Consider the following 27,151-nt stretch of genomic DNA (forward strand, 5'->3'; position numbering starts at 1 on the left):
GGCTCACAGAACACCAAAGTCGTTGCCCCAAGCAACATACCAGCACCGAGTGGAAACCAGAGGCTGGAGGGAGATGGAGACGGTGGACTGAAACCTACATGAAGGTCAGGACTGTCTCGCGTCCTTTGCATTGCCCCAGCAGTTAGCCCAGTGCCCGCCACACGGGAAGCGCGCAAACTAAGTCCTTCCAAACTGAAAACGGGAGACAAAAGCGCCCACTTTTCTGCACTCTCGTGCCTGTCCTATTCAAACCCCCAAGTTACTCGCACTCCCGGGGAGTCAGGGAGCCCGAGGTAGAAGGGTGTGGAGGCACTGGGGGCCCGAGGTAGAAGGGGGCAGGGGACCCGCAGAGCAGAGAAACGCGCGGGGGTGGGCGAGTGGGCGTGCGCGCACGCACAGGCGGGCGCGCGGGAGTGTCGGGGGAAGGGGGTGGTCTCCAAAAGGGGGAGGGGAGAAGGCAGGGGGCGGGGAGAAGCAGGGCCCTTTAGGACCCGGCTGCGGCTGCGGGGGAGGAGGAAGAAGCGGAGGAGGCGGCTCCCGCGCTCGCAGGGCCGTGCCACCTGCCCGCTCGCTCGCCGCCGTCGCGCTCACCACCGCCAACATGCTGCCGAGACTGGGCGGCCCCGCGCTGCCGCTGCTCCTGCCGCCCTCGCTGCTGCTGCTGCTGCCGCTGCTGCTGGGCGCCGGCGGCGGCCGCGGGGTGCGCGCCGAGGTGCTGTTCCGCTGCCCGCCCTGCACGCCCGAGCGCCTGGCCGCCTGCGGGCCCCCGCCGGCCGCGCCGCCCGCCGCCGCCGCCGCCTCCGCCGCAGCGTCCGGGGTGGCCGGCGACGCCCGCGCGCCCTGCGCCGAGCTGGTCCGTGAGCCGGGCTGCGGCTGCTGCTCCGTGTGCGCCCGGCTGGAGGGCGAGGCGTGCGGCGTCTACACCCCGCGCTGCGCCCAGGGGCTGCGCTGCTATCCCCACCCGGGCTCTGAGCTGCCCCTGCAGGCGCTGGTCCTGGGCGAGGGCACTTGCGAAAAGCGCCGGGACGCCGAGTACGGCGCCAGCCCCGAGCAGGTTGCAGGTAACGCGGGGCTGGGACAGCTAGTTCGGAGAAACTTGGAGGGCAGCGGAGCGCTGGGGGCGGCCGTGCCGCGGGGGACAGGCGTGGGGCCCGGGGCTCCGCGACCGCTTGAGCGGCGAGAGAGCGGAGTCCTCGACCCGCAGTGGGGCGGCTGCTGGGAGGGGGACCCGAAAGTCCGGCCCGGGGAGGGGAGCTGGAGTCAGAGCGTGCGGGAGAGCCCTGGCTGCTTACTGATTTGGTCGGGATATACGGGCAGCGGAAAGGCATCTCCGGTTACCCTAATCTTCCCCGGCTGGAACGTACCTTGACTTCTATTTTGGAGGGGGGATTTGCCGTGGTGGGGGGGGGGGAGGGTGTTGGTCAGACCCCGGGGAGTGAGAGCTTGAGGCTTATTTGGGGAGCACAGCTTGAGTCGGTGACCGCCGACCAGAGGTTCCTGGAAAGGTGCCGGTGGAGGACGCTGCTGGGGGGCGGAGGCTGGCGGGTGCCGGTGACTTCGGGGACGTCTGGGGAGAACGGGCGCTAGGAGGAGGCGGCGGCTCGTCGAGGGACCCTTCCTTCTGCGATTGTAAGGTGGGAAGAAAGGACTTGCTGGCACTTTGTGGGGTGGGGAGAAAGGAAAACGAGCGCTACTCGTGCATCTCGTTTAGGGGGAACAATGCAAGAGGGGCGCTTGGGAGGCTCAGCCCAGCGGTTCAGTCTGTGTAACTTAAGCCGGGTGGCGGGCTGCAGCCCCGGGTGAGCCTGGGACCGCCGTGCCGCTCACTGGAGCATCTGGGCCCCGCGGCGGACGGCGGGGGGATGCGGGGCGCTGGACGCAGCCGTTCTTACCGCAGGGAGGTGTTACCCCCGTCCTAATCCGAGGGATTCTTCCTGTCCGGTAGAACGGGGCGGGGGAGGGGGGGGCTGGGAGTCTTTGTAAGGGATCCTCATTCCCCAACCCCCCCAAACCGGACTGTCAGAATCTCACTTGTTTTTGTTTTCCGTTCGCTTTTAAAATTACAAAAACCTCCCGCCCCCGTGGTCTGGAGGAAACTGTAATTACTTTCTTTCTTCTTGGACACCGTTGGGAAAGGTGTCCATTGCCTGCTGCTGTTGTTTAAAAAGCAAGCGAGTCTGACCAAGTTCCTCAAGCTTTTTAGAAAAAGAAAGAAGAGAGAATAAGTGAACACGTTCTTGCTTGTAAGCTTCTGCGGCCCTAGTACAACTTTCCCCACCCCCCTCCCCAAGACCCCCAGCCCCCCTACTCTTCCTCCAACCAGCTATTGTTTTTCCCCTGTTCTCCTTGAGAATGAAATTGGGGGTCAGAGTTGAAATATTTCTTCTATTGCTCTGGCTCATTTTGACCTTGAGTGCAGAGCAAGTTAGGGCTTCCTCCCAGGGAGCCAGAAGAACCACTGAGTCCTTTCTTCTGCCTCTGCTTGCTTCCCTCCCCAGCATGTCTCGCCTCCAAGTTAACCCTTCTCTCCTGCTTCTCTTAGAAAGTAATAAAAGGAAAAGTCTTGGTCCTGCCTTCCTCCTCCATCGCCCCCCCCTTCGCACCCCCCCCCACCCCCCACCAGGGAGGTGCTGTGCTTTCTGAGCTGAACTCTGACCAACTAAACATCTTCCTCAGCAGGATGAACTTTTCCAAAGGCCTCCAAGTTCATAGACTCGCTTGGATTTTGACCATCTTAACACAGTGCGTGGTACAGGTCCTTCCTGACTATCGTAGAATTGTTTTTTCATTCTTCATCCTTCTCGCCGGCAGCCCGAAAACCGGCTCTCCTGCTTCCAAGCCCCAGAACAGATGCAGGAGATTCTCTCCATTCACTCCTCCCTAGAGCCCCAGAGGGGGGAGTTGTCAGGGGAGCCCAGGGACAATGGGGTGAGTTCATGGGAAGAATGTCACTCTGGATTTTCTGCCTGGTTATGGGACTCCTTTCCGCCAGCTAGCCCCAGCTGCCTCCTCAGCCATCTCCTCCCAGTGCCCAGACAGACGCCTTCCGCATTTTTCTCTTGTGTTCCAGACTGGGAAGAGGGGACACCAGGTTGGGGGCGGGGGTGGGGGCTAGATGCAGAAGCCCAGTGGGCACCCTGGAAAGGAGTGACCCAGAGCACGGTACTCAGGGGTCAGTAGGGCTGGGGGAAAGGGGGCATGGTGGGGAGAAGCCTGGGCTGGCAGGGATGCAGGGAAGACAGGGGCAAGTTTGGAGGCTTCTGTGCAGGAGAGGGTCTTGGGCTGGGGCAGGGTTGCGGCCCTGCTTGGAGAGCGCCGGGGTCCGGGCTGGGTGCAGGGGCGGACACTGGCCCAGAGGGGACCATAGCGCTGAGTGCTGCTGCCTCCCCCTCTCCCTCTCCCATCCCCTTTTCTCCCCTCTCTGAAGAACCGGCTCTCTCCCATCCCAGCCTGCATTCCTCTTTGAGCAGGTTGCTTTTGAGAATTTTAAACACACCCTCTTATTTTGAGGCAGAAAACCCCAGCAGTTCCGGCTTTGCTGTTAGCTCTTTTGTCTTTGTTCCCAGGACTCAGGGGCCGTGTTGCTGACTTCCTGGGGACGGCTGGGATGCAGGGGGCGGGGGTGGGCACATCTGCGGGTGCTGAGCCTGCGTCCCTCGGGGGCGAGGGGTCGGGACTGGTTGGTTCAGAGCCACTCAGAAGTGAGACTGAGGGTTGGAGTAGGTGAGCCTGGAAGAAAAATGGGGGTGGGGGGGCTGAGATGTGGTGAGGTCTGGATCTTAACGGCGCGTGGGTGTGTTTGCTGGTGGAGTGGGCAGAAGTGCCTAGAAATGTCGGGGTAAGAAGAGGAAGTGGGCTGGGGCCCGGCCGGGCCCTTTCAGAATTCTGGGCCGGCGGGGCGACTGGCTCCTTCAGCATCTCCCCTGCCTCCTTCCCCGCCGGGTACAATGCCTGGGATTATGCCGAGGGGCGGAGCCGCCCAAGTGGCCGTCTGGCCCGCTGCACATATAAAGGTGCTATAGAAATGTGCAGTCATTCAAAGTCCCGGGGCAGGCAGGCCGGCAGGCGGGCGGGTCTGAGGAGGCTTTTGCATCTGCAGTTGCTGGGGGAGCGGGAGCGGGAGGGGGGGGGCAGAGGCGAGCCCTGATTTACAGTGGTTCCGTGCAGCTTCAAAAAAGGGGAGAAAAGCAATGGGGCTTCTGGCTCAAAGCGCTGTTTTGCATCTTGTCTTGCATAAATTTGCATACTGAGTTCAAAGTCGTAAAATAGACTTGGGGAATGAGTGGGACCCACTGTCACCGATTGCTAACACCACTACCTTCCGCCACCCTCCCCCCTTCTGGACAGAACACCCAGAACTAACTCTGCTAAGCTGCTCTGAGTCACCACTGGAAGGAGGAGATGGGGGAGTTGAGGGCTACTGCTCCTGGGTCTCTGGGAGGGAGCTGTGTAGTTCCTGGGCCACAGGACCCAGCGGGGTGTGGCTGGGTGCACTCTGGCCTTGGAGGCAGGTCTGGTCCGGAGGGTGTGGCTCTGACAGGTCCGGAACCCGCAAGGCAGGCAGTGTTTGGCCAGCTGCCTCCTCCGGCCATTGTGCATGGAGGGCTGGAATTTGAGTAAGTCATAGAATCTGGGTTTTTGCCTGCAGTCTCCTTACTCACCTTCCACTTATGTCCAGATTGTTCACTGAGATAGTTCCCTTTGTGTGGTAGCCATGATCCCATCCATTCCTTTGACAGAGGTATTTGAAGAAGCTTCGAGAAAAAAAAAAAATCGTACACAAGGTCAAAGAATCTTAGGAAAACAAAATCCAGGGCCAGGAATCTCTGAATTAGAAGAGGTGGTGGAAAGAAGAACCTAACTGTTCGTGACCACCACAGGGGTCTATCTGTGCACTGGTTCTTGGTCAAGTCAGACCGTTGAGTTTCCTGGTAGGCAGAGGGAAGAGGGAAGCTTAGGTGGTTTTCACCGTTAGCTTACCTTAGCATTGAGCTTTAAAATGAAAATTTCAGGCAAATCATTCCTTTGGGTTAGGGGACGACATGGAAGTTAGTCCTAGAAAAATAATTGCATGTTATTCGAGAGCAGGCGCACATTCACTCACCACTGTCCAACATTCGAGGGCTTAATTTGAGAGACTCACTGTACTGTGGCCCATTTATCGGGTCAGAATATAGTTGGGTCTCAGGTTAGCTATTCCCTGCCGTAGAAAACTGGATGTGCAATTGCTAAATTTTGGTACCGGGAAGTTTCGAAAGTCCTTGGGTCCAATGAAAAGCAGAACAGGAGGCCAGTACCTGGCCGGGGTGGGTGGGTGGTGGGGTGGGGGTGGGGGGTCATGCACAGCAGGGGGTGCTGAAGGGAATGAAGATGAGCAGAAAATACACAGGCTGTGCCCACATTTGGTTTTGTCATTGACCCTCCTCATACCCTACAACAGGGTACCAACAACAACAATGAGAGGATTGGTTATTATTATTGTTGAAGAGCCTCCATGACTAGAGGCTACATTTAGTTTCAGTCTGTCCCTTCCTAGTGTTCCCAGTGCCCCTTTCCTCCCCTGCTTTCTCCATTCTGCCTTCTTGACCACCCCCCCACCCCCACCCCAGCATTGGTCTCCCACGCATCTCCCATTGTGGCTAGGTCTTGAACACCTGGCTGGATGCTAAGTAGCTGGGAAGGGCTCGAGAAAATGGCATGGAAAATCTATCGCCCCCAGCCTTCCACGGGAGTCCAGGTAGATGGAGACCAGGGAGGTGATTGGGGGTTGGAATGCTGGCAACCAGTCTAATCCTGAAATGATGGTGGTTGGAAGCCGTGCAGGGGCCAGGCTGTGTGGGTGGGGAAGTGGCCATGTTCCCTGAGCGGGTTTGCGCTAAGGCTGCTCCCGCCGACACCGAGGCACAGAGGAGCGAGATTATGCTTTTTAGTCGCCAGGGGAGCTGGTGTTCTGCTTGGCAGATGTTCTAGGCCTCTCTAGCACTTCTTGCGGTCTCTGGCCAGCGTTTTGCTGAGGTGGCAGGCAGCTGCCAGGGGTTCAGCCACCTTCCCGTCTGCGCTCATCCTTTTATGAACTGATTTCTTCGCCTGCTTTGTCTTCTCACTTACAAGATCCGTGTGAAGGAGAGGGGGAGGCTTTTTACCCCCATTTCACAGGTGTGGACTCTGAGGCTCGTCAACGGATGCCTTAGCAGTAAGTAACGAGACGAGAGGCTGACCTTTCCTCTGTACCCCTCTGCCCCCATGGCCAAGTAAGGGATGGGGCTGTCGGCAGGAAAAGCCTTTGACCCTGTCAGCCAGAAAGTTTGTTCCTGGACACCTGCCGTGTGCAGCTGATGCACGGGCCAGGTTCCTTACTGCCAGGTTCGGTCGTGTGCATTCCCTCCAGTCCACTGAGAGACCCAAGTCCTGGGGACTTCAGAGGGGGAAGTGGCCAGTGTGCGGCAGGCAGGAGAGACCAAAGGGTCCCAGGGTGGGGCAAGAAGAGCTGGTGGGCAGCAGATGATGCTGGAAGCAGCCTGGCCTCTGCCGTCAGGATGAGCGGGTTCCATTGCAGCCCCATCTTCGAGATCTTGATTGCTGATGCCCAAGGGCCTTCCTCAAAGACCGGTTTCCCTGTTGGTGAAATGGGGGTGATTGTATCTCTTCATGGGGTGCGTGTGGGGCTGGCAAGTGTCTGGCACATAGTAGGTTCTCACACATTGCCTGCCTTAATGTCCGCAAGCTGCGTCTCCTCTCTGACGCTTAGTTCGGTGGCCTTTAGAACGGAGGCCAAACTGGCTGTGCCGGGCAGGCCACTCGTCTCTCTGCAGGCTTTACCATGGCCTTGAGTGGCCTCATCTTGGTGTGAAGTTGTTCCAGTTCAAAGCCCAGTTTGCAGCCACATACGTGTCACCCAAGGCAAGAGTTTCCTTATCTGTAAACCAAATATAGATAGTACCACTCCGTGGGGTGGTGCTTGCATGCGTGTGTATTTGTGTGTGTGTGTGTGTGTGCTTAGGTGTGTAAAGCTAGATAATAAGACAAAGCCGAGCACTTTGGCGGTGTGTGTGTGTGTGTGTGTGTGTGTGTGTGTGTGTGTATGTGTGTGTAATGCCTCTGTTGGGAGTGGAGAGACTGAGGGGACAGAAGTGGCTCTGGAGTTTGGACCCTGGGTACTTGTGCTGGCTTGCTGCTCATAAGCAGGTGACAGGGCAGAGTTCTGCCTTCATCCAGCCAGCCAACCGTTAGGACCCAGCCCTCCAACTGCAGGTTCTCAGAGGACCAGAGAATCTCTGAGGCCACGTTTCAGGGGTGGGACGCAGCTTCCTCCATGGACAACCCTCTACAGGAAACCTGCTGGGATCCAGGCTTCAGAATAATAGGGTCTGGGAGGAACCAGACCCGTCTCAGCCCCCTTAGTGCTTTGGGCATGTGTGAGGGTGTACGCTCACTGAGTTGACAAAGCCAGTGAAGGGACTCTGTGGCCCTGATTTCCTGCTCCAGGAAAATGGGCTTTCACATCTATCCTGGCTGAGCCTAGGGTGCCAGAAAGTTGAACGTGATCCTGGCAAAGAAACCGGACGTTCTATCCAAAAAGTGACGTTTCCTTACTACGCTGTCTCCAGAGTTGACCTCACCCCCGAGTCGGGGAGTGGCGCCTCATTTTGAAGGGGTTGATGGGTTCTCGACAGGAATGCTGGGCGGGGGACTGTTTTCTGGGCCCTGAGATCCTTCCTAATGTCTCATTCCATCTGTGGTCCCAGAGAGCCCTCCGAGTGACCGCCTGTCTGGGCATAACGATACAGTGACTCTGTTCTTGAGCATTCTGGTAGAGGGGAGGCCCCAGGAAGCAGAGAACGGGGGTTGCTCGAGTCATCAGGGGTCAGCATATGCTTATGGTGGTGACAAAGCACAGGATCTGCCACTGGGAATCCGAGGTGGCCAGTTCCTTGGACTCTGGGGGCCTTTGTGATTGTGGGGAGGGGGGGCACCAGGAGGAAAAGCCCACTGGACAGCTGGGGTAGTAGATTCAGAGAAGCTTGTTGGCTTTCTGGTTCCAGGGTAACTGCCCCCACCCTCACCCCCACCTCCACAATGAGTAGAGTGTCTGGGCTATAGATTTTTTTTTTCTCTCCTGGAAAATGGACCATCCCCTGTGCCCCTCCCCCTGCTCGGCCACTCCTGCCCTTTAACAAAGCCAGGGAGGATCTGCTCTGGCTCAGCTCCTGGGTGTCAGTCAGGACGCAGAGGGAGACCTTGCTCAGACAGCCACCTCCCCCGGAAAGAAATACAGAGTCGACTGTAGTCAGGAATTGTTTCTTTCCTCCCCCCGCCGCCTTTTTTTAGGCAGGGGGAGGGGGCATTTGGCAGCCTGTGGGGCCCCTTCTGGCCGCCAGCCCCGCATCTCTTCCTGGCTGTTGGGAGGTAGCAGGAGCGGAGATTGGGGAGAAGGGGCAGGGGCTGGCCGGCCTCCAGCTGCGGGGCAGGAGAATTGGCCCCCAGGCTCCAGTTCAGCCGGCCGGCGCGGAGCCAGGTCTGGGGTTTCTAATTAGCGGATGGGTATAGGTGTGTCAGCCTGTGTTTCATTCAAGGAGCTGAGTTCTGGGAGGCAGGAAGCCAGGAGGGGCGCAGAGCCCAGGAAGGCCTCAGCAAGCTGGGGAGGTGGGACTGGGGGAGACTTAGCGTACTCAACCCCTGAGAAGTCAAGGAGGTGGGAGGCTTCCAGCTGGAGGGATCGGAGCTGGATTGCAGAGTGCAGTCAAAGGGTCTGCCCCAAAGGGTAAATGACAAAATGACGGTAATCAAAATTGCTTTTTCTCTAGACATCGGCCACTTTCACCAAAGCGCCTGTAGGGCTTTTTTTGTTCTGTGTTTTCCAGCTCTGTTTTAGCCTCAGGATTCTCCCCACTTGACAGATGAAGAAATCAAGGCTCCGTTCAGGTTCCAGTGGCGAGGCGAGCACAGACCAGAATGGAGTCTGGGTCTCCAGCTTCTCGTTCCGGGGCTCCATTCCATCAGACTCACGCATGCAAAGAAGCAGCGAATTATATATTGCTGCTCGGAAAAGCTCCTTTTCCCTGGGAGGCAGTAATTAAGGCATAACTTCTCAAAAACGTTCCTTTATGCAACTCCCCAGGAAGTTTCTTTCAGGTCTATTGTCTTGGCTTCTGGATGGGGGTGCCAAGTTGCCCCTGGATGGTGAACTTGCTTTCTAAAGTGCCCGAGGCCAAGATAAAATGAAAATGGCGGTTCCCTTGGGCCCTGACTCTGCAGCTGCCTGGGTAGTTTCTGTAGCAACAGTGGCAGGAGGTGTGTTGGGAGGGATAAAAGGGGGGTGGGTGTATGGATCAGAAGGCTTTTGAGGTTGGGTGGGGCTGGCTGGTATCTGACTGATGACTTCCCTCCCTGGGAAGATGAGGGTCCCATGGAGGTGCAGAAAGGACGAGGTGGTGGGGGACAGAAGAAACAAAGCCCTGGGGTTAAAAGCCTTCAATGGCGTCTTTCCGTAGGTGATGCCGATGGCCAGATTAGATGCCATTCTGGTTGTGTAAGAGCTATAAAGCTGAACAACCTGGATTTGGTTTTGGCTTTGCCATTGTCTACATGACTGTGCAATTGGCCTCAAACACCATGGTTTTTTTTTTTTTTTTTTTGGGGGGGCGGTCAAGGTGAGTGTAGATAAGAAATTATCAACCTCATGTGATTGCTTGATGATAAAACAAAGTTATGTACATAAGCCACTTAGCACAGAAACTCAGATAATCGGGTGAAGTCATAACAGGTTCTGACCGCCCCCTGCCCCTCCACCCTTAACCTCCTTCCTTCTTCCTCTAATCTCAACACCCAGAAAAGAGGAGAAGGCAAATGCCTCTTTTTCCATGTCCTCTGATTGGCCAAGTTTATTAAGAAGAGGCACTTAAGAATCCATTTCACAGGCATGGCTTCTTCCACGGGGTGTAGCTTACCTGGACAGCTGCCCTTTGCTTTGGAAAGTCCAGAATGGGGTTAGTGGCAGAGGGTTTTCCACTGGACAGTCGTGGCCTTTGATGCCACTGTCATTCACTACGGCTCTACCAGTGGTGGAGGGCCCAGCCCGTTTATGTCCCAGAGGTGAGGGTTCCCATTTGAACCCATTTGCTTGTCTCTGGTTCAGCTTGCTGCCTCTAAAGGGAGCATAAGCAAGGAAGACCCCTGATGCGATGCAGTATTCTATCAGACACAATTAGTGAACTTTTAGTTGAAGAGAAAGAAAAGCATGGTGACCTATTTAAAGACACTTATTTATATTCAGGACACTTCTTGTGCTGGTTTGAGAGTGTGGCAGGCAATCCTGGACATCCTTACAGGTTTTTAGTTTCTGTTTGCACCCTCTGGGTTCAATTTGTCAGGCCTACAGTCTCTGGGAACAGTCTTATGGGGATGGACAAGAGGTAGGCCGAAGGGGAGGGTGGGAGGAGAGAGGTGGGTAGAACCCAGTCTTTATCACTCTGGGAGCTACTCTGTGGGGAACTGAGCTCTTTGGAACTGAGCACAGGCACAGTTGTTTGTATATGGGTCCCCTGGGAGGGAAGCGTCTTTTCTCTCCCATCTCGTGCTTCCATTTAATGATTTCTTTTTTTTTTTTTTTTTTTTTTTTTTTTTTAACTCCTGACCGTCCTTGCTGCTCCGGGGCCTGGATGGTGAGGGAGAGGCCAGGAAAGTGAGGAGAAGTAATACAACAGGATATTCTAGGCCAGGACTCCAGGTGGGATGTTCTCCAAATAGTTAGCTTTCCTGAGGTTTAAATGTTTGTTTGTTTATTTATTTATTTATTTGTTTGTTTATATTATTTATTTTAAGGGAGAGAGAGAGAGAGAGAATCCCCAGCAGGCTCTGCACTGTCAGAGCAGAGCCCAACGTGGGGCTCGATCCCACAAACTGTGAGATCATGACCTGAACCAAAATCAAGTCGGAGGCTTAACTGTCTGAGCCACCCAGGTGGCCCCTTTTGTTTCTACTTTTCTTTAAAGCACTATGGAAGTGAAGTCCAAGTTTGTGTCTTCAAGAAGCTCTGTCCTTTGGAGGAGGAGGGCAAAGCGTGGAGCGACGGCTTTTAGCCAGTGCGCCCTGGCACATTTTTTGTGTATGGTTAGGGAGGCGGGAGGGAAGTTCACTCAAATTCCAAGAGTGCCTTGCCCAGGGTTGCCCTTCATAGTCTCAGTCAAGCGGCCTTTGGACATTTTGGAAGCCATATTGTCCATCCTCCCTCCTCCTTGAAAGTCTTTCCCTAAACCATGTGGTTTTTCCCATCTGCAGTTTTGTAACCTGTTTTAGTCCTTCCTGTGAAACTCTTGAGTGGCTTCTACCCTGGCTCTCTCCTGTTTCAGTTTAAAGCTGCTATCTCTCTGGGCCTCGAGGAACAGGTGCACCCCTTCCACTGGGCATGACTGGCCCTTGAGCACCTCCCCCACTGCACACCTCCAGTGCCCTGTGGGCTATACTAGGATGTGCTCGTCCCTTGGCTTTCCGTTCTCAGGCCTGCACCGTCTTGATTCCTTTGTCGTCCCCTCCTTGACCCTATGACTGTCTTCCACTCTCTTTGGGTCTTTCCTCTGACTCATTTCCTACTTCTTTTTTTTTTTTTCTTTTTTCTTTTTTTAACGTTTATTCATATTTGAGAGACAGAGAGAGACAGAGTGTGAGCAGGGGGAGGGCAGAGAGGGAGACACAGAATCCGAAGCAGGCACCAGGCTCCGAGCTGTCAGCACAGAGCCCGACGTGGGGCTCGAACTCATGAACTGCGAGATCATGACCTGAGCTGAAGTCGGATGCTCAACTGACTGAGCCACTCAGGTGCCACTCATTTCCTACTTCTTCATGCCACGGAGACCTGGCCAGGAGCCCCTGGTGATAGGTGGCCGTGGTGACACTACTCTGGCCTCAGAGTGGCAGGGCAGTTGTCCAAGTCACTGATGTTCGGTCCTCTTCCAGCCAGTGGGCTTTCAGAGGCACCCCAACTTACAAATACCCCTCTTGACAAGGACCTGGAAGAGTGAATGCAGTGAAGGAAGGGACTTTTTCTTTTTAAAGTTTATTTATTTATTTTGAGAGAGAGAGCCGGAGGGGGGCAGAGAGAGAGAGAGAGAGAATCCCAGCTTGGGGCTCAAACTCCTGAACCATGAGATCATGACCTGAGCCAAAATCAAGAGCTGGAGAAGGCCTGAGAGGCCTGAGCCACCCAGGCACCCCATGAGGGATGGGACTTTTTTTTTAATGTTTATTTTTGAGGGAGAGAGTGTGAGCCTATGCACGCAAGTGGGAGAGGAGCAGAGAGAGAGGGAGGCAGAGAATCCAAAGCAGGCTCCATGCTGTCCTCGCAAAGCCCAGTGCAGGGCTCGAACTCACAAACCGTGAGATCATGACCTGAGCCTAGTCGGTTGCTCAACCGACCGAGCTCCCCAACTGCCCTAGGAAGTGACTTTTAAAAGATAAATGGTTGCGGAGTGCCTGGCTGGCTTGGTCGGTGGAGTGGGTGACTCTTGATCTTGGGGTTGTGGGTTTGAGCCCCACATTGCATGTAGAGATTACTGATTGCTTAAAAATAAAATCTTAAAATGGTAACACTGCAGCCAATAATAAGAATAATGCAGTAACTCCAGTCTACCACCCAGAATTGGGAGCGGTTGATATTTTGTCATTTTTGCTTTATGTCTCTTTAAAAATCTTTTCCTGATGGCCTTCCACCAGCCTCTTGTTGCTGTCCCTTGTCCCCAGAGGCAGCCACCGGCATGCATTACTTAGTGTTTCTTTTCCTCGGCTAAACAAATTTGCTAATGGATAGCCAGCATCTGGAAATGTTCTCTGAAGATAAGTTAAATGTGCCCAAGAGGTGTCCTTCTGCCACTTTTTTGCTCTGTCAATATTAGGTTTTTGAGATCTGTTCATGTTGGGTAGATCTCTGAGCGATCACGGGTCAGAGTGATTCTTGCCAGCTGTTGGGTATTATTCCATTGTTATTACCCTGCTGATTTTATTCATCCATTCTCCTGTTTGGATCGCATTGCCGATGGTGTTTTTTGCAACTACAGATGATGCCGTAATGAACATTGTTGCCCGTGTGCCCACTACACGCATATCTGAGAGATGTCGAATCACTGGGTCAGGTTCATTCTTCCCGTTCCCATAGTCCCTGGTCCAAGTTTGCACCAAAGTACACCGTCTGCTCCCATGGGCTTTCGGCAGACAGGTCACCTTGCTGGGTTGTTGGATGACTTTAGTTGAACTGGAGGAGAAATGTTTGGGACCCACGGAAAGGAGTGAAAGCTGAGAGTGCTGTTTGCCATCTTGATACCAGTTTCTCTGGCTCTTCAAGGACAGCCTGGCTCACTGAATCCCAGAGGACCTTGGCTGAATTTGAGCATGTTTTTGTTTTCTCAAACGTTCTGCCTCAGCGCTGACCCTCCCCAGGTCTTTGCCATTCCAGGAATGACCCTGGTGTTTATAAAGCAGCCCATTAGGGAGTGCGTAGGCAGGGAAGTTCTGTAGAGGCCGTGCTATTTCTGCAGCGGCGTGAGGGCATGCTCTAGAAATCTCCATGATGCCTGGCCAAGAAGGACCCCCTGTGTGCACCCAGGCATGCGTGTGTGTCTGTTTCTGAACCCGTGAGTCTAGGGGCGGAAAGAGCTCATGGGGCTGTGTCTTCGCAGAGTGTGTCTGTGAAGTCATATCTTTTGAAAAGAGGAGGCCTCTTTCCCATCACTAGGAAGTTCTTCAGGAATCTGAGGCCAGAGAGAGAGAAGCACAAAGGAAGGGGGCCTTGGAAATGCCAGAGCTTGAAGGAGGTTGTTAAAAATACAGAGTCCCCGACCCTTGCCCAGGCTTGCTAGTTCACAGACAGGTGAAGTCTGGGACCATTTTTAGCAAGCTCTTTGGATGATTTCTCTTTTCCTTTCTTTCTTTCTTCTTTTTTTTAATGGGAAATTTCTTTATATTTTACTTTTTATAGTTTTTTTAACTTGTTTTATTTTTAATTTTTTTAAATATACATCCAAATTAGTTAGCGTATAGTGCAACAATGATTTCAGGAGTAGATTCCTTAATGCCCTTTATCCATTTAGCCCATCCACCCCTCCCACAACCCCTCCAGCAGCCCTCAGTTTGTTCTCCATATTTAAGAGTCTCTTATGTTTTGTCCCCTCCCTGTTTTTATATTATTTTTGCTTTCCTTCCCTTATGTTCATCTGTTTTGTATCTTAAATTCCACATATGAGCGATATATTTGTCTTTCTATGACTGACTTGTTTCACTTAGCACAGTACCCTCTGGTTCCATCCATGTTGTTGCAAATGGCAAGATTTCCTTCTTTTTGATTGCTGAGTAATACTCCATTGTATATATAAACCACCTCTTCTTTATCCATTCATCCATCGATGGATATTTCGGCTCTTTCCATACTTTGGCTATTGTCGACAGTGCTGCTATAAACATGGGGGTGCATGTGTCCCTTCGAAAGAGCACACCCGTATCCCGTGGATAAATGCCTAGTAGTGCAATTGCTGGGTCATGGGGTAGTTCTATTTTTAGTTTTTTGAGGAACCTCCATACTGTTTTCCAGAGTGGCTGCACCAGCTTGCATTGCCATCTTCAGATGGTTTCTGACAAACACCCATGACTGGGAGCCATTCCCGTAACCTAACTCCCTGAATTTGTAAATGAACACACTGAACCCTGCACATCTTGACCATAGAAGGTTTTTTTTTTAAGTAATGAACATCCAACGTGGGGCTCAAACTCTGACCCAGAGATCAAGAGCCCCATGTTCTACCGACTGAGCCAGCCAGGTTTCCCATATATTGAAGCCTACACATCTTTTAAAAAATATTTTTTTAATACTTATTTTTGAGAGAAAGAGAGAGGCAGAGAGAGAGGGAGACACAGAATCTGAAGTGGGCTTCAGGCTCCAAGCTCTGAGCTGTCAGCACAGAGCCCAACGTGGCGCTCGAACTCACGAGCCACGAGACCATGACCTGAGCAGAAGTCAGGCGCCTAACTGTCTGAGCCACCCGGGTGTCCCTTGAAGCCTACACCTCTTAAACACCCTGTCGAGCATCATTCAGAGTCCCAGGCATGATGGTAGCAGGGGAGCAGAACTTTGGACACCACCCCCCACCCCCCCAGCTTTCATACCAGCACTTCTCTTCCTACTATGGCCAAAGCTTTGGCCAGAGCTTTGAACCCAAGAGCTATTGTTCCAAAGGGAATCCAGAAAGTTTAGGGTGGTTTGGCAAGCAGTGGGCCCTCTGCCCTGCTTTCATACACTGTCACCAGTAGCAGGCGACTCCTTCCCTGTGTGAACGTGGGTACCGGCCATCCCCCTCCCCAGAGCTTATGAGCTCAGCAACAGTTGGCTGGGCAGTAAGCCTGAGGCAGTTGCGGGTGCAGGGAGATGATCCCCAGCTGAGAATGGCCAGGTCCTGCACTTGTGTGCCATAACCTGGATGACCTGTGGATCTAGAACATCCGAAGAGTCTGCTCGGAGCTGTTTCCTACCACAAGGGAGTTCTTTTTGTTCTAAATCGTGCTGAGTTGCTACCGGTCTGTTGCCAAAGGGGTTTCTCCCAGAAGGTGGTAGTGTCTGAGACCTCAGATTTGCTTTGCAGGCAGCCATGCGGGGAGCAGGGCCTTAGAGGGTGGGGAGAGAATGGGAAGGGAGTTTGGAAGGAAGCTGGGTGTCAGCAGGAGGTAGATGGGCTGACCAGGAGAACATCATTCGCGAAGCTGGAATGTGCCCTGCACACAGCAGCTGTCCATGCACACACGGCTGCTGCCTGCTGCCTCTGACCTTTAGGCAAAAGGGTGGAGGGAAACACATAAACAGTGTCACTTACCCAGAGAGACAAAGGACCTCAGCTGAAAAATAACAAGCTCCCCTTTCTTCTGTACCATTGGTAACTTCTGCCTCCCTCCCCACCTCCCAGCATGGCCTGGATTATCTACCCCAGCCTTGGTGGCCTGCATTATTACACATAGTGGCCACAATCAGCCATCCAAAGGGACTGGCTTCAAATTCTCTGAAACAAAAGCTGTTTCCCCTGTATGTTGGTGAATTTGCCTGTGAGCCCTGTCTGCCCTGTGCATGCAAGGCAGTTATGAGCCACCTCCCCTGCCTCCTTCCATGCCTTCTTCTCTCCCTCTCTCTCTCCTTCCCTTGCTCCCTCCCTTTTCTTCCTTCCCATAGATTCTGTAAAGTTAAAGTAATTTAGGCAAATCCACACTCGCCCAAGGACTTCCATCAAATGGTGGACAACTATGCTATTTAGCGACATACAGAATTCATATAATCAACAAAATCAGGCTTTAGAAGAAACATGCAAATAGTATTCTAGAACTTTCTTGTAACTCATTTTCCCCCCCGTGTGCGTGGCCATTCTACAGATCAGCTATCACCCACCCTTCCCCTCTGCCTAGCACATACATCTTTCATTTACCCGTTAGATCATCTGTGCATTTCTTCTGGAGCTTGCTTCTCCCATGTTGGGCAAATGCTAACAACACTGTATCCAGTTTAAGTAGCGATCATCCTGTATCCGGTAGCAACCTTCACTTTAGTAGGATTATTATTTGCATCTGTCACTCTTGAGGAGTTGGAGCTCAGAGAGGTTAGACGGTTTGGCTACAGTCATGGGTGAATCATAAACAGCAAAGCCAGGCCTGGCATTCAGGTCTCTTGACTCCTGCAATTCTTTGCCCATTTGAGCTTGTTAGTGAATTGTCCTCTGTCCTGGATGTTCATGGAGAAGCTGTCCAGGAGGAAAGAGGAAGATGGTAAGTTAGTGTTCATTCTTTTGCCCAACACGTGTCAAGATTAAGTGCCTTTGGGGAGAGACCAACAAAGGGAGCCATGTGAGGTCTGTGCCCAGCTAGAATGGAACCAGGAAAGCAGCCCGCGTCACCCCGGCCCATTACTCAGAATCCAGTCCTACGGGGCCTGGAATGCTATCACCTGTTTGAAGGAGGTGAATCCACTGGAGGGAGTGATAGATTTAGGGTCAGATTGGATGATTCCCTGTGGTGTTCCCAGCTCTTAGATTTCCAAATAGTCAGGAGGTAGACTAAAGAGAAGGTTGGAAAATGGCTAGGTTTTCTTCAGCGCAGGGGGTGGGGGAAAGACAAGAAGAAAGGAAGGAGACCTTAATCTGTTGTGAAGATGTGGTGTATTTCTGGGGGAAATTCCCTTTTCTCACCAGGCCTGCGTTAAGGACAGAGCCTCATATTCTAAGCAAGAGGGAGTAGGGGGTTGCTTTTGGATCTGGGGGCCTATTTTCTTGAATGCTTTAAGGTCTTCCATAGATCAGGAATCACCAACTGTCCTTTGGAGCACTGAGGTCAGAGCATCGCGCTAGGGGAAGATGGGGTTTCGTGAGAGTAAGGATCTGATCCGTCGGACCCAAGGGTCCATGACCTTCATGGAGTAAGGTCATCAGTGCTACAATCCAACGAGATTACACTGGGGGAAAAAAGTCTAGGCCAGAATTAAAATTTAAAACTAGGGTATTAATGCGTAGTCTAGAATGCGGAATGCAGGTGTAAGTAAAGCCCTATCTTCTGGAATGTCTGCTTCCAGCTGCCCTCCTGGGCCACTCAGTAAGGCTGGGTCAAAGAACAGCGTGGGGACCCCACGCCAATTGTGAGGCGTCTCTGATGATGGCACGGAGGTTGTGTGTGCTCCTGTAGACCACGTGGTAGTCCAGCTGGGCCTTGAGTTTGGTGTCTGTAAACTGGGGCAGCTCGTCCGTTGCCTCTCATTCTACTTGCCTTTCTCCTCTCCAGCCCCCCTCCAGGTGCATGAGGTCGAGCGGTGTGGCAGTCCACTACGCGGGATGGGAGTTCTCACGCTTCAGGTCCTCCGGTGTCTCCCCCCACTTTGGAAAAGCTTTCCTTTCCATGTATAATGGGTGAATTCCCTGTTTCGGTGTTGAACCATTGCCCGGGATGCTACATAGAGAGTGGCTAATCCTTAGGGGAAAGTCTCCGGGAGCCTCTGAGCCTGAAGCCTTTTCCAGTTATGTGATCTGGGCTGCTAAGAACCATTTCTTAGACTGACCTTTGCACTGCAGCCCACGGAGCTGCATACATAAGTAGTTGCATAATAAATATTATTCTGAACCTCACTCTCAGGCCGAAAAAAAAAGTGCAGCCTAGTATTTTTGTTCCGAGGGCAGATTCCATCTCTAGCTGGAGTTCTGCATCTGGAATGTTCTCCTGCGGATTGCTTCTGTCACCTATAAGAGAACATATGGGAAGAACTGGGTAATAACGTGACGATGCTCTTGTCCTACTGAGCGTAGGGGATGCCACGTGAGCACTTCCCCGAGCCGGCGGGGGGGGGGGGGGGCGGGAAATGGGAGCAGCTGAGAGCTGACTCCGTGTGCTCCTGCTGTGTGCCTGGCACTGCGTGTATGTGCAGCTTCTGGAATCTGTCTGCCCGCTGGAGGCAGGTGCTGTTTGTCCACAGTTTACAGATGAGCCTTGCAGCCACAGAGAGCTTAAGTAACTTGTCTGGGGCTGCACAGCTAAGTGGTAGACCTGGAATTCAGTCCGGCGATTAGACTTTGAAGCCTGAATTCTTGAACCTCCTTGGCTGGGAATGTAACCGCCAAGGAATCGAGGCTTTCCTCAGCCTACAGTCTTTTCTGAGCCCCACCCCGTCAGCTCGCTGATCTCCTTCCCTCGGCTTCCATTTCAAGGTGTGGAGTGTCAGCATGTGCGTCAGCAAATCGGACCCGGACCCGTGGATTTCTTCATCTTATTGGCATGTTCGTTGGCAGCATTGAGATCAATAACGGAATGGGACAAAACATAGCCTTGAATCCAAGTGGCCTCTGCGAGGGTGGACAAACTGACCTTGACTCTAGAGAGATCGGGGCTGTCTCAGGACAGGAAGCCGAGTCCGTCCTTGGAGAAGACTGTCCAGTCGGCCCCCATCTCCTGGGACCTGGTGCAGGGCTGTGTTAGGGACTCTGTGGACCCTGGACGCCTTTGCGTTTGTGGCTTTTCTTCTGTGAGAAAAAGTTCCAAAATGATATTTGGTAACTGGGTCTAATAACTGAAAGTATTGTATATTAAGACCTTTGTTTGTTTGTTTTTTTTTAATGTAAAAGCTTATTTTTCCTTTTGATTTTAAAGTGGATACATTTCCTAGGCCCCTGGATGCCTGTGCGTGTTGCACCTAATGACGGGCCAGCCCTGCCTAGAGCCGGTAGGCTTGATGCGTACTTACCTATGCGCCTCTCTTTCATCCAGCCTGTTTCTTTCTTTCTCTTTCTTTTTCTTTAAGTGAGGCTGGTAACTTTTTTTTTTTTTTAAGTTTATTTATTTATTTTTGAGACAGAGAGAGAGAAAATAAGCCGGGGAGGGACAGAGAGAGAGAGGAGAGAGGGAGACACAGAATCCGACGCAGGCTCCAGGCTCTGAGCTATCCGTGCAGAGCCCCTTGTGGGGCTCGAACCCACGAACCGTGAGATCATGACTTGAGCCGAAGTTGGACGCTTAACCGACTGAGCCCCCCAGGCGCCCCCATCTAACATGTTTCCAGAGTTTGTTGTGAGCAGTAAAGGTGGGCTGACCTCTGGGACTCAGCCAGGGGATGCTGCTTTGGCCCCTCTCAGTGGTCTGAGGGCGGGGAGAGCTCAGGGAAGGGGGACCAGCAGCCTGGGAGTCCTCTGGATGCCTAGGGAAGACCCCCCCTCTGCCGGAAGGGAGACTAGTGGGCCAGAAGTGTGTTGGAGATGGGAGAGTGGTGGATGGTCCTAGCTGAGGGAGGGGAATGTGGTAGAACTCAGATCGACCTTACGTGGGGCCTGGGGTCATCGGTGCTGGGCTGGGCAACTTCCAGGCCTCTGGATAAAGCCTAACTTCTGAAGGGCGGTTTTCAGTGGGGGGCGCTTTCGCCTCCCGGTGCCTTTTGGCAATTTGTGGAGGTATCTTTGCCATCCGGTAGGGAGGGGCCCAGGATGCTGCTTGGCATCCTGTAATGCACAGAACAGCTCCCCAGTGAATCCTCTGGTCCCAGTGTCGGTGGTGCCGGGTCGGGAATCAGGGTCGGTGATGAAAATTTGGGGTGGGTTGATGGGTCCACTCATACATGATGGGACAGGACTCCCACCCAGCTCGATGGTCAACGCTTCAAATAGCTCTTCCCCTGCAGGTGGTGTTGGGGCTTCTGGAACAGGATTTAATCCGTGGTCAGTTTACTTAGGGTAACACCCAGGCTACCCAGACATTAATCCCATCCCCTTTTGGATGTCTCAGGGTCATTGTCATTAGTCAAGACAACTCTTGTTTTGGGCTACAGAATGTGGAAGTCCTCAGGGGTCATCGATGGGTATGGAGTTGTAAGCTCTGCACTAAATATCCCCTAAGTTCTTATGTTTGGTTTTTTTTAGCGTCCTCTTCTCTCCCTGCCATTTGATGCTTCTTGCCACTATCCACATGCCTTTTTTCTTTCTCCTTTTAATTTTGTTGATTTTATTCTGTGGTGGCCTTGGGAACCAGACATCCAGAAACCGGGCTTGCTGGAGCCATGCTGCCGTGAACCGTCCGTGTTCTTCCTGTGCCGAATGTCCCCGCGCCTTGTGAGGAAAGCGCTCGAATTTGACCACGCATGGATACAGTGACAGCTGTTCTGATGTTCGGGGGCTTCTGTTCCTCTGCTTCCTGGTCCTTGGTCGGGTTCCGCGTTGCCAAGATAACAGATGACTGAGGCCATTTCATCACTGTCAGAGTAATAACTATCACAAGCAGGGCCTGGGTTTCTGTGTTCCAGGCCTTATCTTAACTGCTTGGCCTCTAACATGGTCTCAACAGTCTTGTGAGGCGGGAGCTGTTAGGATCCGACAATTGAGTTAAGAAAACGGAGGCGCAGAGAGGTTATGTGTGCAGGAGAAATACAGCTGGCATAAAAAGTGGGGGAGCTGGGACTCGACCCTACCAAGTAGTGCTCCCTCAGTCTGGAGATAACGTGCAGAGTTTCTGAAGGAAACCGCTGTAGCTGATGGGGACACCTGGGCCAGGTGGCAGGTGCCTGGTCTCCTGGAGCCTTCTGGAGCACGCTCCGTGAAAGCAGGTGCCAGTTCCCCATGGCACTCATGACTGTCCCCATCTCTTAGTTGGCAAGTGAGAGTGAATGCCACAGCTTTCGCACAGGGCAGCGTCTGCTCTTTCTACCGTGAACACTGGTCAGGACAGGGGCCATCTGAACCCGCCACACTGAATTCTGAGAGGACAACCAGGTTCTAAGTGCCTCACCTGAAACTCTTGGGTAGAAATATTTTAGGAGCCATGCAGTCATGTTATCAGGGCTGTAAGTTTTTGAAGGCACGAAAGAGGGGAAGAAAAAATGGGCCAAATTGGTTTAGAAACATCCCCTCCACATCTGTAGGTCTTGTTGGGACCTGAAGGGGGACCACTCGGGGGGGCATGGTCTGTGACCCTGTTTGCTCTGCCTTGTGTGCAAGGGGCTGTTTGAGTCCCAGCCGTCCTAGGGCCCTTGGGGATTTGGCCCCCTTGTTATGACTCTTCCGTGTACCATCCTGTTCCTCTGGCCTGGCTGTTGGGTGTATACACCTGAGCCAGCGTGAGACTGGGGTTGCCGGGGGCTGTTCTCAGGGCCCCCTCCACCCTGAGCTGTGCACTTAGTAGGAGCCTTTCCCTGTTGTTGACTGGTGGTTGAAGAAAGTTGAAAGAGACTTAACATGCTCCTTGGACAAGCATCTGGGTGAGGCTACGTGCCTTGTGATAAGCCGAAACTACAGAGCTGGACGGGTTCCTGTGCCTGGGGCTGGCGGTGACATGTGTGGACAGACATGGGAACAATCCAGGGCTGCCTGGGCCGTGCTGGAGCGGTCGTGGGACTGAGTCATGGGGGCACGTGAGAAGGGGACCGTTGGGCAAATGACGAGTAGCAGCAGGGGTGATGGAAACCGTGGGTTCTGGTGGTGATTCTCCACTTTCTCCCTTGCCAGACATGGCATGTGCCCTTTTAGGTCACGGATGATGAAGATCTTAAACTGCAGGTTATGGCAGGTGAATCTGGGAGGTCTTTCTAGAGGAGAATGATGGATCCAGAAGGACTCAATCCCATTCCATGGTGAAAGCCTTGCAGACACGTTCATCCTTCCGTGCTCCTTTGCTGTGCCTTGGATGGAGGCAGAACCGGCCAGGCCTCCCAGGCATTTTGCTGGGGTCGGACGGCCTGCGTTCGGATCCCGGATTTGTGGTCTTGGTCTTTCTCGTGCGCCTTGACCTGTCTGTCTGCCAAAGTTGGGGTAATGCCCCCACCCCGCCCAAGAGTTGCTGCGAAACTGAAATTGACAGTCCATGTAAATTGCTTAGCTCAACTGCAAGGATATCAGTCCTCTCCATCTCCAGGGGTTCAGACAGTTGCTGGGGGGCCCGCCGCTCTAGAAACAGCACCCTGAGCTGGTCTTCCCTTCCTCTCTCTGCAGACAACGGAGATGAGCACGCTGAGGGAGGTCTGGTTGAGAACCACGTGGACGGGACCGTGAACCTGTTGGGCGGTGGAGGCAGTGCTGGTAGGAAGCCCCTCAAGTCAGGCATGAAGGAGCTGGCCGTGTTCCGGGAGAAGGTCACCGAGCAGCACCGGCAGATGGGGAAGGGTGGCAAACATCACCTTGGCCTGGATGAGCCCAAGAAGCTGCGGCCACCACCTGGCAGGGTCAGAGGGGCCGGGTCTGGCTGGAGGGGCGGGAGGACACGTAAAAGGGGTCTTGCGGTGGGAGAGGGTGCCCAGTACCATCCGTGTCCTGTGTTGCCGGAAGGCAAAGCACTTTCCTTTCTGGTTCTGCCACTAACATATTCAGTGACCTTCAGACTGATCACTGTCTCCTTTGGGGGCCTCAGTATCTCTGGCTGTGAAAGGGACTGGGCATAGGGTTTCTTGAAGTCCCTTCCTTCTGAAACCTCCACACTTCTGTTTGGTAAGGAAGTGGATGCTAGAGATGGGGCCGGACCTCCTTAGACTTGCTCAGTCTCGCTGGGATATGCCCTTCCCTCTCCCCAGCGCAGCTCTGTTGTCTTGGGTCTTGGTCTGGCTGGGTTGATGGAAAGAAATGGGGGTTGGCCCACTGGTTTGGGGTAGAGATGCTCTAGAGACAGCCACTTGAATTCACGTTTTGCAAGTAGATCCCATTTTGATCCCTGAAAGCCACTGACACAGCACGAGAGAGGGGTGAAAACTCCTATCCACGTGACTTTCTTCAGAGGGTGGAGTGGGGCACAGTGACATATCCATGAGGTCGCTGTCGGAAGTCCCTGGTTCCACCAACTTGCTGGGTGGCCTTGGGAAAATCCCTTCCCTGCGTATGAACTTCTTTCTGAGCTTGTTCCCAGGACCGGTGTTTTGTGAGCTCAGTCTCACTCCGAGCTCCCTCTTTGCCCCTCTGTGTCTGTCTGTGCCCGCAGACCCCCTGCCAGCAGGAATTGGACCAGGTCCTGGAGCGGATCTCCACCATGCACCTTCCAGATGAGCGGGGCCCCCTGGAGCACCTCTACTCCTTGCACATCCCCAACTGTGACAAGCATGGCCTGTATAACCTCAAACAGGTGAGAGAGGATCTCCTTGGCCTTGGGCCCCAGGTGTGCTTGTCCCTGCCCCACCCACCGGTCATCCTCTGAGGTCTGAATGCTGAGGGGGCGTGGGGATGTCAGCTGCCAGGCCTCTGCACCTCCAGACGCAGAGGCTGACTCCACCTACCCAGCCACCTGCCATCAGCACTTGGGGTCCAGGTTGGGAGGGAGCCTCTGGGAAAAGAGATGTCGGGCTACCCTAACGCCTGTCAACTTATTATTGAGCATTAGAATCGCCTGGCAGTGACTTCTGGGCCTTACCATTCCGGAAGGTTGGGTGGGGACCAAAAAAAAATTTTTTTTATGTTTATTTATTTTTAAGAGAGAGAGACAGAGACAGAAACAGAAACAGAGCATGAAGAGGGGAGGGGCAGAGAGAGAGGGAGACAGAGAATCTGAAGCAGGCTCCGGGCTCTAAGTTGTCAGCACAGAGCCAGACGTGGGGCTTGAACCCTGAGAACCACAAGATCATGCCCTGAGTCAAAGTTGGGTTCTTAATTGACTGAGCCACCCAAGCGCGCCAAGGATTTGCATTTCTAATAAACTCCCAGGGATTGCTGATGATCCATGGGCTATACTTGCAGAATCATGGATTTAAACCATTGACAAGTAGCCTCTGCTGACCCCTAGGGGGTCTCACTCCCCCACTTTCCTCACAGCCCAGGCAGGCATCCTGCCCCCTCTAGATATCAGTGTAGTGTTCAAAGCTATTTGTACACGTGCCCTCGAAATGTCAGCTTATTACTTCATTTGGAGATCAAAAGTGGAAATAGTGATCTCTTCTAATGAAAGACTGGCTGTGGCCGGTCCCTACGGGTAACTAAAGGGGTTTTCAATGGTAATTAGTTTATGGGTAAGAGCAGGGACTGTAGGACGGGAATGCCTGGGTTCTTATCTCAGCCACGCCTCTTACTAGCTGTGTGACGTTGGGCAAGTTACTTAACCTATCTGTGCTTCCTTCTGATCATCTGTAAAGTGGTGAAATAATGGCACCTAACTCACAAGGTGGCTGTGCTGGCTCGGTGTGAGGAGTGAGCGACTCCTGATCTGAGGATCATGAGTGCGAGCCCCACGATGGGGGTAGAGATCACTTAAATAAATACGCTTTTAAAAAAAGCGTTGTAAACTGTAAATGAGCAGTGTGTAGACTGTTCTCACGGTGCAAAGCACCTGCTAGGGCCTGTGCTAGTGCTGACTTCTGCTGTCACGTGCTGTTTTCCCTTCACGCTATGACTGAACTCCAGTCTGCTGGGCCCCCACTGGATGGTCCCCCCTCCTGCCGGCGGGCACTGAGTCGTTGCGATGTGGGGCATCCCCTACTAGCGTGGTCCCTGGGCCAGAGCACCCGCATCACGCGGGAGCCAGACAGAGTCTTAGCCCCGCTCCGGGCCTCCTGAAGGGGAATCTGCATTTCAGGGAGGTCCCCTGGCACCCTTCACGGCCGAGAAGACCACCTCGCGGCACCCTAGCTCGGGCGTCCCGTAGCTGCTCGGCAAACCTCGGGCTGAGGGAAGCAGGGAAAGCTGGTGGCCTCAGGCCTGTCCTCCATACCCTTGTCTTCTCCCTCCTCAGTGCAAGATGTCTCTGAACGGGCAGCGTGGGGAGTGCTGGTGTGTGAACCCCAACACTGGGAAGCTGATCCAGGGAGCCCCCACCATCCGGGGGGACCCCGAGTGTCATCTCTTCTACAATGAGCAGCAGGAGGCTCGTGGGGTACATACCCAGCGGATGCAGTAAACCACAGCCAGCCGGTGCCTGGCACCCCCCGCTCCCGCCCCCTCTCCAAACACGGGCAGAGAGAGGAGAGCCTTGCGTGGTGGGCGGGGAGGGTTTTCCAGGAGTGTTGACACGTGTATTTATATTTGGAAAGAGACCAGCACCGAGCTCGGCACACCCCCGCCTTCCCCCTCCCCAGATGCCTGCACCACCCCCCCTTCTCCTGTCCCTGCTGGGGAGGAAGGGGCAGTTGCAGTGGTGGAGCTGGGGTGAAGATTTGGGGGGGGGGGAAAGAAATTTTTATTTTTGAACCCCCGTGTCTCTTTTGCTTAAGATTAAAGGAAGGAAAAATAAAGTTGTGTGTCTTTTGCCTGAGTCTTTGGGGGGCTTCCCCGGGAAAGCGATCTGGCGCTGGCTGGCCTCGTCTGTCCAGCTCTGTCCCCGACTGCTGGGAGTAGGGGCTGGGAGTGAGTGGGACAGGCACAGCCTTGGCTGGGCTGGGAATGAGAAAGATGGGTCAGGAGGCAGGGGAATCTCCTCCCTCAAGTGGCCTGTGGAAACTTAAAGTCTTCAGTCCAGGTGGACCCTTCCAGTGCGGCCACAGGACTCTGGTGTCTCCCCTGGACTGCCAGCTCAGCCTCTGGCCCCCAAGCCGCCCCTGGGTGGGCAGTGAGGGAGGAGCGGTCGAGCGAGTGTCTTTCTCTCTCCCACGTTCAGTCTCACGTTCAGGTGGTGATGCAGAGGGCGACAGAACGGGGAGACACTGGATCTGAGGCCCTCTGGCCCCTGAAGTAAGGACAGCTCCCTTCTGGGCAGGGGGAGATGACCCCCAGGTCCCCAAGGAAAGGGAGCGGGTTATTGTATGCCAGCGTGTTCACCAAGGTGTTGCCTCTGGGAATTCAGGTGCTGTTCTCCAAGGGGCCCAAGTAACTCTTCGGCTTCCAGAACAGCAGTGTTCACAAGACTACACATGCACCGATGAGCACCTGTTTCTGAAGCAAAATTCTATGAGAGTTCTACCCACTGTACTGGGGGCCCCTGACCCCTGGCGAGTTGCAGGGGCCTTCGCACTTGGCAGTGGGCCACAGGGAAAGGAGTGCCCCCCTCTCTCCCCTCCCTAGCACTGGGCGCAGAGCCCCACCTTTCCTGGTAGTCCCTCTTTTGTGTCTGGAGTCAGACACTTCCCTGCCACAGGAGGTGAGGGAAGGTGGTTTTGTTCGACCATCTCCCTCCTGTCCTTCCTTCTATCGACTCAGGAGAGGCAAAAAGGCACTTGGGACCTTTAAGGGGGTGAGACTTGCTTCTCCCCTTAGAAGGAAACGAGGTCCCCCAAAGCAGATAAATCCTGGCCAGAGTGCTCTAGGCTGCATCAGGCCAAGGCCAAGGCCTGCAGGCCGTTTGGTCACTTAGGCCATGTGCTCTACCGCTCCGAAACTGAGTTAATTCTGTCAATCCTCATGAATCTATCAACGAGGAACTATTAGGCCCACTCTACAGATGAAGAAAAAACCCACAGAGGTGTCCAACCTCCACGGCCCAGGCTGGGGCTCCAAATTCCAGAGTGCGGAGGCTGCTCAGCTCTGAGTTACGCTGCCCTCTCCGGGCGGAAGCAGGGCGGGGCTGCCTGGAGGGACCCCAGGGCGCTCTTGGCGCGGGCTGGGTTTGTACCCTGTGGGCCAGCCATCCTGGTTTGGGGTCTGATTTTCCTTCATCCACGGGTGGGTGCTCTTGCCGCCCACCCCTCGGCTGCAGCTGCTGTCCTGGGATGGGGCAGCGGGTGCTGGCTCTCCCTGCAGGTGCAGGCCGTCTCGACCCCGGCTAACATTCG

At 53.9% G+C, this 27,151-nt stretch overlaps 1 protein-coding gene and 1 long non-coding RNA gene across 2 annotated transcripts; both read left to right on the plus strand.

Moving 5' to 3' along the window:
* The first annotated feature begins 500 nt into the window (after positions 1-500).
* Positions 501-25,678, plus strand: IGFBP2 (insulin like growth factor binding protein 2). Its single transcript, XM_042995299.1, has 4 exons — positions 501-1,061; positions 22,467-22,696; positions 23,443-23,583; positions 25,180-25,678. The coding sequence occupies exons 1-4, from the start codon at positions 602-604 to the stop codon at positions 25,342-25,344; spliced, it is 996 nt and encodes a 331-aa protein (XP_042851233.1). The 5' UTR covers positions 501-601; the 3' UTR covers positions 25,345-25,678.
* On the plus strand, positions 10,649-18,980 carry LOC122241016. Its single transcript, XR_006220929.1, has 3 exons — positions 10,649-10,726; positions 17,791-17,861; positions 18,708-18,980. It is a non-coding gene; the product is annotated as an uncharacterized LOC122241016 (long non-coding RNA).
* Positions 25,679-27,151: the final 1,473 nt, after the last annotated feature.

This window comes from Panthera tigris, chromosome C1 (genome assembly GCF_018350195.1).
Source record: "Panthera tigris isolate Pti1 chromosome C1, P.tigris_Pti1_mat1.1, whole genome shotgun sequence".
Classification (NCBI taxonomy): Eukaryota; Metazoa; Chordata; class Mammalia; order Carnivora; family Felidae; genus Panthera; species Panthera tigris.